Genomic DNA, 13,797 nt, shown 5'->3' with positions numbered 1-13,797 from the left:
TTATGAAGGAGCGTGGGTTCGGAAAGGTATGCCCGGGCGCGACAAATTTGGTCTCAAAAGTTGTGCGAGACTTGAAATTAAGAAGTCAGCTAACGGCGCGGTCAAAAAAATTTACGCGCCGGAATGGTCGCGGAATTCGTCGGGGGGGGGGGGGGCATTATCCCCCCCCCCCCCCCCCCAGGTAAGTGAGGGTTAACGAACCTCTATAGGTATAGGGACTTTGCGTGTTTCGGATTAACGACCCTTCGGAATAACGAACCTTCGGAATAACGAAGAGCACCCCTCCCCCTCACCCTCACCTACCCCCGATCAGAGCACCCCGAGACCCGCCATAATCAAACATGAGATTTCGGTCATTAATGTCTTTACAGCACTAACCTTTTCGGTTCGACAGAAGAAAAAAAAACAAACAAACACACAAAAAAAACAAAAAAACAAGAGAATATAGACTCTGAGGGTTCAACCCCCCCCCCCCCCCCCTCGTCGGCGGGGAGGGGGGGGGATTCAATTTAACAAATTAAGATCGAATCACCATAAATGTACTATCTGCCAAATTTGGTGAAAATCCGTCCTAGATTTTACAAGACTATGCAGAAAATTTGGAAAATCCCCTTCCTCCCCTTCACACCCCTTATCAGGGCACTCCTGGACCCGTCATAATCAAACCTGAAATTTTAGTAACGATATTGTCTTCATATAACGTAGTTCCATATTCTTCGGTTCAACAGAAGAAGATTAAAATTCCAGAGTTTAGGGACCTGAAACTTCAACTTCTCCTCCCCCCCCCCCCCCTCTTTTGGCGGTGGGAGGGGTGGGGCTGATTTTACCATATACATGCGTAAGATCATATCACCGTAAAGATGGTATCTGCCAAGTTTGGTGAAAATCCTTCTTGAGATTTATCAAGAAGATGCAGTAAATGTGGACAATCCCCCTCCTCTCCATCACTCCCCCCCCCCACCCCCAATCAGGGCACTCCTGGATCCGCCATAATCAAACATGAAATTTCAGTCATTAATGTCCTCAAGGCACTTACTTAGCTCTATTTTTTTTTTTTTTTTGTTCGACAGAAAAAGATTTTTTAAAAAATCCAGAGTTTAGGGACTCTGAGGCTTCAACTCTCCTCCCCCCTTTTCGGCCGGGGGTGGGGGGGGGGGGGATTGGGGGCTACTCAATTCATAAAGATCATATCACCGTAATGAGGCTATCTGACAAGTTTAGTGAAAATCTGTCCTAGACTTTTCAAGAAGATACTGACAATGTAGAACATCCCTCTCCTCCCCTCATCCCCCCCCCCCGCGATCCGGACGCCCCTGGATCCGTCATAGTCAAACATGCAATTTCAGTCATTAATGTCTTCATAGCACTAGTTTAGGGACTCTGATGCTTCAATTTGAAGACTCCTCCCCACTTATGGCCCCGTGCCCTGCATCCCTGGATCTGCCATTAAACGTGAACTCCTGTCATCAATATCTTTAAAGAACCAACCTAGCTCATTCTTATTTGGTTATATAATACAAGAAGAATTTTGATAATACCGTAGTTCTGGGACTTTGAGCCCCCCTCCCCTTTTTCGGGGGGGGGGGGTGGCTACTATATAAACAAATTGAGATCCAATTGCCATAATCGTGCTACCTGCCAATTTTGTTTAAAATCTGTCAAGGATTTCATTAAGAAAATCTAAATGGCGGAAGTTCATGGGCAGTTCTGATGTGGAGTTTATCTACTATCTTTATACACAATATCGCTAAAGTAAATGATTTGCACATTTCCCGGCGACGTTTTGCACATTTCCCGGCAAAATTGAACTTTTGCACATTTCCCGGCGTCACGTTTGCACATTTCCCGTTGATGAAATTTGCACATTTCCCGGCGAGACGTTTGCACATTTCCCGGCGTTTGCACATTTCCTGGCAAGACGTTTGCACATTTCCCGGCGTTTGCACATTTCCCGGCGAGACGTTTGCACAATTCCTGGCGTTTGCACATTTCCCGGCTCCACAAGGTTCGTTATCCCGAAGGTTCGTTATTCCAAAGGTTCGTAACACCGAAACACACAAATTCCCTATACCTAGATATTCGTTAATTTGAAAAGGGAATAGTGTTCGTTAATCCGAACATATGTCATTGTTTGCGGTGTTAATCCGGGTGCTGTTCGTTATTCCGAAGGTTCGTTATTCCGAAGGTTCGTTATTCCGAAGGTTTGTTAATCCGAAACACACAAATTCCCTATACCTATTATAGAGGTTCGTTAATCCGAAAATGAAAAAGGGTTCGTTAATCCGAACATTTCTGGCGTTATTCCGAAGGTTCGTTATTCCGGAGATTCGTTAATCCGAAAATGAAATTGGAATAACGAACCTTCGGAATAACGTATCTTCGGACTAAAGAGCCTTCGGAATAACGAACCTTCGGGATAACGAGCTGTAACCGTTAATCCGAAGATTCATTAGTCCCAAAATGAAATAAGGTTCGTTATTCCAAAAGTTCGATAATCCGAAATGGTGAGGCTCGTTATTCGGAAGGTTCGTTTATCCGAGAATGATATACCGAGGTTCTTTATTCCGAAGATTCATCAACCAAAAAAATTGACTAACGAACCTCCGGAATAAGGAAATGTAACCGAATTGTCCTACCACCAATCGCCAATTTAACCCCTGCCTATTTCATATTCTGGTAGGTGATCTTATACAGTTGTCTCGCTACGCTATGGATGATGGACATATCGCTGAAGTAGGGAGCAATAATCCCGTAAAAACTCTCGACGAAACTCGACGTGATGGCCAGAAGTGCAACGCTGTACTCGACGAAGCCGATATCGACGTCGACACACGGGATCTGTCATGCGGTTGGTTCGGATGTCGACCAATGTGCATGCAAAAATCATGCAACAAGGCATCAGCTCTTCTGGCGGTGATGTCTTGCGGCGCAATTTTTCAGGTAGGCCTGATTAGTATGTGTTTGACAGGTAGGCCTACTCGACAAGATCCCTCAGCAGCCCACAAGACCTGATAAAGACAGTCTCAATATGGAATGGGAGAAGAAAAGGGGAAAAAAAAAACTTGACCAATCATCGAAAGACCAAAAAGAAATTTACCTAGAAATTTCGTAGAGATCTCTCTAGGACCTTGATGTAGAACGCTCACTTACCAATGCGTACACGCAAGGATCGCATCCGTATTCTCTGTGTTATACCAGCTAATCTTTTAATGCAAGTGTGCGCAATCACAAACCGCGGCTCTAGTGTTTCATAAGTTGTAAGTTGATCTTGTTGACAAGAAAGTCGATTCTAATATGTCTCTTTACATATTTCATATCCTAAGCTGCTAAATACATGGAGTTTTCACTTTGAAGACATGAAAAACTGTGCTGCAAACAACGTCCTTTAATACCACTTTTCTCAAACATTTTCAACCCGATGCTCCCACATAATTATTACAAGGCCCATATTAGACTTAATAATTTAATGAATCTTTCTATTTCATTTTTGATCGACATCGAGGCCCACCTACGAGAGTTTCGCAGCCCGACGGTTGAGAAGCAAGGGCTTTAGACTATAGTATAAAGAATAACGCTTTAACAATCAACATTATACATCCTTGAGCAACGACTAGAGCCCCTAATGTGCTTAAGCTCTGAAATGGAACATGTAGACCAGTTCAAAAGCATTTAAACCCATTGAAGTGATCTTAAGTGATGCCAGAATATGGCAACATAGGGCCTCTTTAATCACGTTAATATTAACAAGATTCGAGAAAAAAGAACGATACTTCCATTTGAAAACAATAGCTGATAATAACTTTGACATGGAGTCACATGACAGTGCCAGCGCCACTGTCATCTCCTTAAGTACATGTGGTGTGTCCTGAAGAGTTATAGATACTGGTTGAAGGGATAACCTACGAATTAGCATGACAGAAAATCATGATTTTTTCCAGCTCATATGGCCCGCTTTACTTCGATAAGTTTCTCGTCGTCAAGAATTAATTCTGTCCAACTTCGATAAGTTTCTCGTCATCAAAAATTAATTCTGTTCAAGAGAATTCTCAGCCTTTAACGTTTGTTATCTCTGGGTGATACCGATTCTAAAGATGCACAACGTCAAATTTATCGTTGCCTTCAACATCATGATCATGGCATCACCAACCCGTTCTTTCAAAGACCTGCATCCTTTCTTTTTTTACAGGGCATGTTTGTTACAGGTCTCATTCCGAGCTCGCTCACGTCCCTCGAGCGTCGATTTCAGCTGTCGAGCCAACAGACGGGCCTACTCTACAGCATCTATGACATCGTCAACGTGGTCCTTGTCGTGTTCGTTGCCTACATCGGTGGGCGTGGTCACAAACTCCGCTGGATGTCGTTCGGATGCATACTGGTTGGTGTCGCATCATTTCTGTTTGCTCTGCCGCATTTCACCACTGAAGCTTACTCTTACGCCGACCTTGAAACCGGCTCAGTTTGCAGAATCAACAGCAATGGGACTAATGACCAATGTGTGGAAACTGACGAGGGTTCAAAGGTCAAGGCCTTGTCTAACTATTACTACCTGTTTGTGGTGGCCATGTTGATCGCATCCGTTGGTTCTGTGCCGTATTTCTCCTTGGGCATACCGACCTTGGACGAGTCCGTTTCAGATGCCAACTTTGGAGTTTACTTCGGTACGAACATGGCAAGGCTGTTTGATTTCTGATAATTACGATTTCAAGTCCTAGTAATGCTAAGTGCCAATGTAACATCTATTAATGTTCACATGCAAAGATTTAACAAAATTAATGGATTCGTTTCATAAAGGGGAAACTCTTTTAAATATAGAGATTAGGTAATGTTGTTTGAAGTAGAGTAGATATCATCGATATTGCCAGGAACAAGGTATCAAAATATTGAATAGTGGAAAAATTGTATCGACCGACGAAGAACGAACAAAAAGGGCCAAAAAAAAATCAGCATCATAACAATTATTTATCTTATCTTGTGCAAGGTTCCGTCACTTTCCTTATCCTAAGATATAATTGTTGTCCTCAATCACTGCTTGCGATGAAGATGCCGGGAAGGGGGGTGGATGGGTGCAAGAGAAAAAATGGGGCTAGAAATAGTCAATAATTTATTCAATCTCCTAATCTTTATTCATAGCTCTATAGTAGATTTTTTGATACACTGCTATGTAGCTTTCATTACCATATATATACGCCCTATAGTATACACCATATCTTCCATATTCATATATTTGTTCATATATATTCATATACGCAGGTATATTCTATGCGTTTTACTTCCTCGGGCCCGCCGTGGGTTACTTCCTGTCTGGTGTTTTCCTGGATATGTTCACAGAGCTAGAGATACCAGAGGGGTAAGGACTGGTCATTGAACATTATTTTAGGACTGGGTTATGCAATGAAAACCTGCCAGGCAAAACAGCTCGTTCTACATACAGTGATACTGAAGGATGAATTTTCACAATCTACATTTAGGTCTACTTACTCCTGCAGATATGGACTTCACCCGTTTGTATAGACCTTGGTAGAGAAGAAATGAGTTGCACCGTTTTTGTTTTTGTTTTTTTTTTTGTTGTTTTTTTTTTGTTTTTTGAGCTCATGCCGAAGAGATTAATTCCAGAATTCCTCAGAGTAATGTAATGAACACTCAATGCAACTCAATTAAAAAAGATGAAATAAGCAATGAAATGGAAAAAATAACAGTAATTACATAATATATTTTCATGAATTTGTTGTTTAAGTAGCAATGGCTAAATGAGAAAAATGCTTGATTACACTGACAGTAAATGATGCAAAACCCATCATGATTACATTCATTGTGTCAATATTTATTCATCTTCGTATTTTATTCTGTTTGAAACATTATAAAAACGTTCACGAGACGGACATTTGAATTAGAGACAGATTATCAAATATTTACACAAGAACGATAGTTTAAATGTTTTTGATAGAATGATGAGATATATCTTACGTTTTTGTAAAATATTCCGTCAATATACTCCGACTGTAACAGAGGAACTTATTTTGCCCGATGTGCAAAGTGTATATATGATCCTGTCAGAATCTTGTCCGCAATGAGTCAAGTTGATATCAATTTGATTTCATATTTTTTTTTTGCCATTACAATACAGTCAGTGTCTAACAAGACCTGTGGTCGGATTGAAAATGCGTAAAAAAAAAAGAACAAAAAGAAAAACCCACCATGTATAAAGGGAGATGAAATACAAACACAACATAAAAGGTATGGAGTACTTTCAAGAAAACATTTCGAACCTGGGACAGACTGAAAAAAAAAAATAATGACACGTTTATCACCTTGCAAATCAATTTCACGTTTGCAACATTTTAATAACTCACTCCTGTATCAGAACGAACCTATCACCGGAAGACCCCGGATGGGTCGGCGCATGGTGGATTGGGTTCTTAGTGTGCGGCGTTCCAATGGTGATTGTCGCCATACTCCTCAGCCTATTTCCGTCCGAACTTCCAAGTAAGCCTTTTTAGCAGTAGATCTCATATCATGTAGTGGTCCACGACACTACTGGAGAGAAAGTGTCTGACATTTGTTTGATTTATAATATTGACAACTTATTCACCGAAACATTTATCCACAATAGCTCCAAGATGTTGGTTCTATTACGGTACATGTTCAGTTTTTCATAAGTGACACCTGGGGCCCGTTTCATAAAACTTGTCATCAGTGACAAGTTGTCATAGATGTGACAAGCTACTGAAATCCTTGCATCTGATTGGCTGAGAGCAAATTTGTCATAGAAATGTGGCAGTTGCCACTGATAACAATGAAACGGGCCCCAGATCTGCGGAATACTCTCTAAACTTGCACTAAAGGATAGTACAGTAGACTCCCGTTATAACGGAGTCCTCAGGACAGGCAGTTTTCTTTCGTTATATTGAAACTGCGTTATAACCGAACAAATAAAAAATAAAAATACAAAGAGTGGATAATGTTGCAACCTGAATTTTTGCTTCGTTGTAACCGGAATTTTGTTATAACCGTGTTTGTTATAAAGGGAGTGCACTGTAATAGCAAACTGACCGATTTCAAGTCAATGAGAAAAGATTGGTTGATTGCAAGCATTTGCATGACTAGATACTTAAAACATCTTGAAAACAATAATATTGTAAGGGTCATAACAGTGCAATGCAATGTTTAACACCATGATTACAAGATGTAACGAAGCAACCTATATATGTTGAAGCTTCTTTCATCGCTTTCTTTACAATTGCCCCAATTCCCTGATGTTATTAATATAACGTTGTTATTCTTGTTATTGTTAGTACCATCATTTTTATCATTCATGTCATTGGTAATACGATCATTATCACTATTTTGTATATTTGTTATGCACATAGCTACAGCCGCAATCCGCGCAGAGAAATCCAATCAATCTCATAGGAACTCTGGATTCCTGGAAACCACTCAGCCCGGGTTCGGCGAGAAGCCCGGGGATTTCCCGAAAGCGGTCCGATACCTACTGGTCAACCCTACGTTCGTTTTCACCTGCCTGTCGGGCGTGAGCGACGCCTTCTTCGGGAATGCGGTGGGAGCTTTTTTACCGAAGCTATACGTCAACCAGTTCGGCACTTCTACCAGCATGGCCAATGTGTTTGCAGGTAAGGGTCACGGGGAAATATTTTTCTGTGTAGACACGCGTGTTAATATCGAAATCAATAGAAGATATGAAGTGCTGGTTAAACGTGTTTTGCATTCCAGGTAAGACTTGAACCAGCTTGTCTTACCAAGACACTTATGTTATTCGAAAGCAAATGTGATGGAGTTTGTGCAGGGATTCATTCTAAGTAACAAGGGTCAACTATCTCTGTGAAGCCGGTATTCCTTGTTATTATCAATTTTCCCCTATGAAATGCATAGGTTTATAGAAACAAGCAAACCAACTAAGAATGGGCTGATCGCCAAGTTGCCAGCTTGAACTTATCTCGCCTTGTCGATCGGTTGTACCTCGGAAAACTTATCAGTATATTAATCGATACAATCGTATTAGCCCATTGAAGATTACTTTCTCACATCAAGGTGTCTGCTACAAAGAGTATCCCCGTGATGATCGTCGATCAGCAAGAGAATGCGATCTTGCCGATAGGTGGGATAATTTATATGGCCTCGAATAGCACACTTACTAATCGTTGTGTGGTCTTCTCCGACAGGTATTGCCGTACTGGTCGGGGGAATCTCTGGGGCCGCGATCGGTGGCATCCTCATGCGACGGCTGGAACTGAAGGTTCGCGGACTCCTGAAGATGACCCTAGCTGGAAACTTCGTCACGTGTATGTTCGTCATCTGCGCCATGCTCTATTGCCCCCAGGGTCGCATCGCTGGGGTGACCGCACCTTACAACGGCACTGAGTTAGGGGTTTCCTTTTTTTTCTATTTCTATCTAGTTCTTTATTGTGACCCTGCATCACAAAAACCAACAAAAAGTCGCCAGACATGGATTTTTATTTAAGGGCAGGTATTGAAAGAGCAGATTCTAAGCTTAAAAAAGAGGCTCTGAAGTAATAAAGGGTGTATTCAAGCGCTTAATCTTTCCAAACCGTGCTGGCTGTGCGATGAATGGGACAAAAAACAGGATGTAAACCACTGTAGCAACAACAATAAAGGGATTATTTCTTTAAATTAAGCTAAGATTAGGCATGCTTAATCACACATTCTCTCCATAATGAATTTCAATTTTAAAGGCGGTAGCGCTATCTATTCAAAAGTTATTACCGTTAAAAGTGAAGGGTGTGCAAAGGATTTTTAAGGAATGAAAAGGGACCTCTAAAGACGTACCTAATCGCACTACTCTACAACAAAGGGGTTATAGAAAAACTCTTGAAAACACACTTTCCAATTCGTTTTATGACCCCAAACTTCAGAAAAATGTAGATGAAGAATAGCTCTTTCAGAAAGTATGGAAGACTAAAGATTGACTTGGTTGACCTAATTCACCTTTTTGAGGTCCTCACGCAAAATCAAGGGCTGCGACTTTTTGTTCGTTTTGTGATGCACGGTCACCGTCCTCACCCAATAACTGTCACCGATGAGAAACACGTCGCTTCATAAAACTGCCAGTCAATGCAGAAATTATAAGTTACCGTATCTGAAAGTAAATGTGCTGGTTTGTAAAATATCCCTATTTGAAAGTATAAATGTGCTGGTGTAAAAATTATTTGACGTTGGTGGCGATCTACCGCCACATCTCTAACATGGACAATATCAGCAGTGACGTAATGTAGGTATACAAATTTGAGTGCAAATATCTACATTCACTCTTCTTCTTCATCATTCTCTTGGTCCTCACTCATCTTGATCTTCTCCTTTCCTCATATTTGATCCTCCTCGTTCTTTCTCGAGATATTTACGATCAACAAGTTTTTAATTCTCTTTCCCCAGAAGAGCACCTTCCTTTGATGTGAACCTGACACAGGCGTGCAATCAGAATTGTCAATGCGCAGTGGATGAATATATTCCAGTCTGCGCACAGACAGAGAACGGTCCCATAGAATACTTTTCCCCGTGCCATGCTGGATGTTCGCTGGATACCGGAAATGGGGTAAGGGTCAACGGCCTACATGACCCCAAGCATTGGGGGGAAAAACCCATGGGTATAGGCCAGGGCAGACCGAGTGGGCCTGTGAGTAATTGATCTATTGGACACGTTAGACAAGCTGATTCAAACATTACATCAAGGGTTTAGGTGTCTATTGAGCCTTGCATTCCACCATGCCTGATTGAGATATTGTTTTGATTGTAGATTACAACAACAATTATTTTCATGAAAATATATGCGGCAAACATATGCTTGTGATAAAAGCCGAGTACGTGCAGTTACATAATCGTTGGAGCTAGGAGTTTTGAAGAGCCATGAAGTAATTGATGTTGTTGAGCAACGACATCACGACGAATGCAATCTATACTATAAACAACAACCACAAATACAACCAAAATTAGGAAACGTTGTCCTTCACACTTTGCATTTGTATCACGTATCATTGCTTCACAAATACAGGCAAATCTTACGAGACAAAAGTCTCCTCTGCACATGAAAAAAAATAATTTTCGCATTTGATTTACCATCCACCAATCGTAGACATTCGGTGACTGTAGCTGCCTCCGGTACGCGGGGTCGTCTCCGTGGGTCCCTGACGGGCTGACGACCGTATCTGGCCGTTGCCAAACGCCGAGAGACTGCAGCTACTATCCGCACATTGTTACATTTCTCTTCATATTCATCGCCATAGCAACATTCTCCTCCTTTGTTTCGACAATCAAGGTCTTACTGAGGTAATACCGACAGACAATTTGATCTTCCTGCTTTTCCATTGATATATGAACACGGATTTCTTAAAGTTTGTTAAAAAGCTGGTCGTCCCCTTATGCTCGATTACGAAAATGCCATGTTTCAATTCACATGAAGATAGACCATGTTATTTCTGACATGTTGGGGTATTAATACCAAGTAGCACCTTACCACATGGAAGTACCAAATTCTCATTTTACAAGGAATGATGAAGTAATGCACATGACCTCATGATACCACACAATCATTACCACGGGAAAGTACCACCCGCTTATAATAGACAAAGGACTATTGAAAAAGAAAACACGCACACACACAAACACATACACACAGACGCATTCAACCATTTGCAAGGTGTTCCACGTTGTGAGGTCTGAGTTCTATCTAGTTTCATCCATAGTCCATCGTTTGTTATCATACAACTAATACACATCATTGAGGGCTGCACATAGTAAGAATTACCCATACAAAGCATGTACCTTTGCAACACATCCTAGGTGACGGCCGACAGTTTCAAAGATGCCTAGTGTGGGAAATGTTAGTACCCTGTTCGAACAAAATGATGTGCATAATTTGTTTTATAAAATGAAAATGATTCGTTTGATAAATCACCATCATCTCAAAGTCCATTTCATATGTTACTACGTCTACATCTAACTTAGATCCAACGATAGATATTAAACAGGGCAAAATGGGTTCTACTTCAAGTGTTTGGTCTACTTATACTGTAGATCTACATTTTTAAATGTTTACCTACCTCTATTAATAGGATCCTCCATCATAAACTTTTAAGCCAATAACGTGAAAGGTCCGAAATAATTTTAATTTGAAACTCCAACATCGCGACGTGAGAGTGCTAAAAACTGGTCATATTTGATAAGCAGATATACGTGTTAGGCAAAATGCCGGTCTCAGCACATTATTTAATTAGGATCTGAGCCATCATTCTATTATCTTTTCCAACATTTAACTTTCTTTCTTTCTTTGTTTTCAAATCAATCGCAGCTGTGTACCGGAGACGCAACGCTCAATGTCTCTTGGTTTAAACAGTCTCATTAGCCGACTTCTAGGTAAGTACACACCTGCTGTAGGCACTGCAAATCGCTATCGATACCGATGTGTGATAATTGATGTTTCATTATAAAAGTTTATAGTTTTGAAACTGGTGTAACGTGGTGTAAACTGACATGATACGTGTGTGTATTGGTGTGGCGTAATGGCTAATTGTAATTGACGTGCACTGAAAGTATGATATCATGCATGGCGGTCAACAAATTTCCTACTTACTAATTTTCATGAATTCTCAGTATTTGTGATAAAACAGAGACACTTTTGAAGCAGCAATGGAAGTGTGTATTATGACTCGTAAACTGATGTGTAAGCAAGGAGCATACCAACGTATGTAATTTATAGGGACTCGAGTTCTGCAGAGAGAGAGAGAATGTACTCTGTCGATTACTTATGTTGACATTAATATCTTAGTTATTTGTTTACAAACATGAGGCTTAAAAGAGGCTGATCCTTTTATACATAGGTCCCCTCCTAGAATAAAAGTGACATGACTTCCTCAGTTCACTTTTGACACGAGTTGTGCTGCCTGTGCTCAAAAACATAGGTGCCATTCCAGGACCCATCATCTTCGGGGCAGTCATCGACGGAGCATGCCTAGTGTGGCAGCAGACGTGTGGTACCAGGGGCTCCTGCTGGATCTACGACACACGGAGCCTTGCACTGAGACTAGCAGCAATAACCTTGGTCTCCAGAATATTCTCTTGCCTTTGCAACATCCTTGCTATGGTTCTCTACAAGCCAACGACGTGAAATAAGAAGTTAAGAGCTTGATAACAAAGCGAGTTAACTCCATTTTTATCAATTTGAGATACTTTGCGATTAAAGCTGCTATAAAAAAAAAGAACAATTAAAACTTTAAGAAATAAAGGGACATTCTTAATACGCTGTAGAAATTTTAAGAATATTCCTTGTTATGTAACAAGTGAGGTATATTACTTGTAAGGTTCTACCTAGCTTAATGTAACAGACTTACATTAAAAGTTTTTAAAAACCTTTAAAACGGCGCTTAACACGTTTTGCGAAGTACAGTACGTGTATTCTGCTGTGATTTTGATTGAATGCACGTGTTAACCCTAATCCCACCGGGTTTTTTGAGGGACTTGAAACCACGGGGGGGGGGGGGCTTTTTGTTCCCCCCCCCCCCCCTTCAGATCTCGGTCGTGGATCGCGCGATCCTTGCGAAAATTTGCACTAAGGTAGAGGCCAATGTAATCTACAAGACTGTACAGTTAGATTTTTCCAATTTGGATTTATGTATCTTATATTAATTAATTTATGCTAATTTATGCAAAATATGTCTTTTTTTGCCTATAAATCAAAAAATAAAGCTCCAAGACTTTTAATATTTGGTGAACATATTCTTTTCAATATCTTCAACAATAATATTGAAGCAAAAATTCGGCTTCATAATTATTTCTTATGTATTTTATTGTTTATTGAATTCTTATGTATTCCTTTGGGGTTTTTTTACTTGTTTTTGTTGTTTTTTTTCGTCAAAATTTGTCGCAGAAACTTTTTAAAGCATAATCAGGATAAAATAAATCATTACCAGCAATTGAAAGTAAAAATATTTATTTTCATATGAATTAATTGCAAAAACACAATTTACATTGGATTTGTACACAAAATCATGTTTTTGTGCAATTTCTGGGTCGACGAATTTGATTCAAAGGGGCGTGGATTCAGAACAGTATGCCCGGGAGCAACAAATTTAGTCTCAAAAGTTGCGCGATACTTTCAAGAAAAAAGTAATAAAATGTTGTGGCTAGAGCATCACGCGTTGCGGAATAATCACGCAAAACGTCAGGGGGGGGGGGGGCCCCCCCCCATGAAGCTCATGATTTTCTGGGGACTTACAATTATCTGCCTTTTCTTTTTCTTTTGCAACTTCTTCCAACACATTATCTTAATTTTCCAATGTGAATGTCATAAGCTCTAGATTGATTTAAATGCACTCTATATCATGAATTATTGTCTGAAGGTCAGTCCGCATAAAGAAGATTATTCAGTCTGCATACAGTGTACCGAGTATCATTTCATTGATGGGTAGATGCATGTTACAATTGTAAATGTACTTTGTGTAGAAGACTTCATAAAATGAAAAGAAAATGGCAAATCGTTAGAAACAAACTATCATCTTTTGATTTTTTGGCCATACGACTTTCTCAAGGAATGGGTGTAACACTCAAAATGATTTATTGTAACACTTGAGTCAAGTACAAAGTGCTGAATAAACTTAGTTGCATAGCAACACGAGAAGTTGTGTGCAGGAGTAGTAGAATTTGTGAATATTGAAAGATAGAGACAGGAAAAATATTAGAATACAGGAAATGATAAAAAAAAAAAAAAACCTACGAGGTGTGATAAGGGTCTCTCGTTGTTCCATGAACTGTTCCGACCTTGAGATGAAAGAG

General features: G+C 40.3%; 1 protein-coding gene across 1 annotated transcript; it reads left to right on the top strand.

Annotated features, from left to right (window-relative positions):
• Window positions 1-2,709: 2,709 nt before the first annotated feature.
• Window positions 2,710-12,133, top strand: LOC140240293 (solute carrier organic anion transporter family member 4C1-like). The gene is made up of 10 exons (XM_072320077.1): window positions 2,710-2,848; window positions 4,092-4,658; window positions 5,251-5,347; window positions 6,362-6,483; window positions 7,368-7,628; window positions 8,178-8,376; window positions 9,406-9,646; window positions 10,103-10,296; window positions 11,318-11,382; window positions 11,928-12,133. The coding sequence occupies exons 1-10, from the start codon at window positions 2,710-2,712 to the stop codon at window positions 12,131-12,133; spliced, it is 2,091 nt and encodes a 696-aa protein (XP_072176178.1).
• The last annotated feature ends 1,664 nt before the right edge of the window (window positions 12,134-13,797 follow it).

The sequence above is a fragment of the Diadema setosum genome, chromosome 16 (assembly GCF_964275005.1).
Source record: "Diadema setosum chromosome 16, eeDiaSeto1, whole genome shotgun sequence".
NCBI classification, from domain to species: Eukaryota; Metazoa; Echinodermata; class Echinoidea; order Diadematoida; family Diadematidae; genus Diadema; species Diadema setosum.
Note: the sequence above shows the minus strand (reverse complement) of the source record. Positions and strands in the feature narration are given on the sequence as shown.

Excerpts from the sequence above, each read along its gene's own strand:
- LOC140240293 (XM_072320077.1), top strand. The coding sequence starts at position 2,710 with ATGGATGATGGACATATCGCTGAAGTAGGGAGCAATAATCCCGTAAAA. Across the intron at positions 5,348-6,361 it reads GAGCTAGAGATACCAGAGGG|AACGAACCTATCACCGGAAG; the intron begins GTAAGGACTGGT and ends CTCCTGTATCAG. Across the intron at positions 7,629-8,177 it reads CATGGCCAATGTGTTTGCAG|GTATTGCCGTACTGGTCGGG; the intron begins GTAAGGGTCACG and ends CTTCTCCGACAG.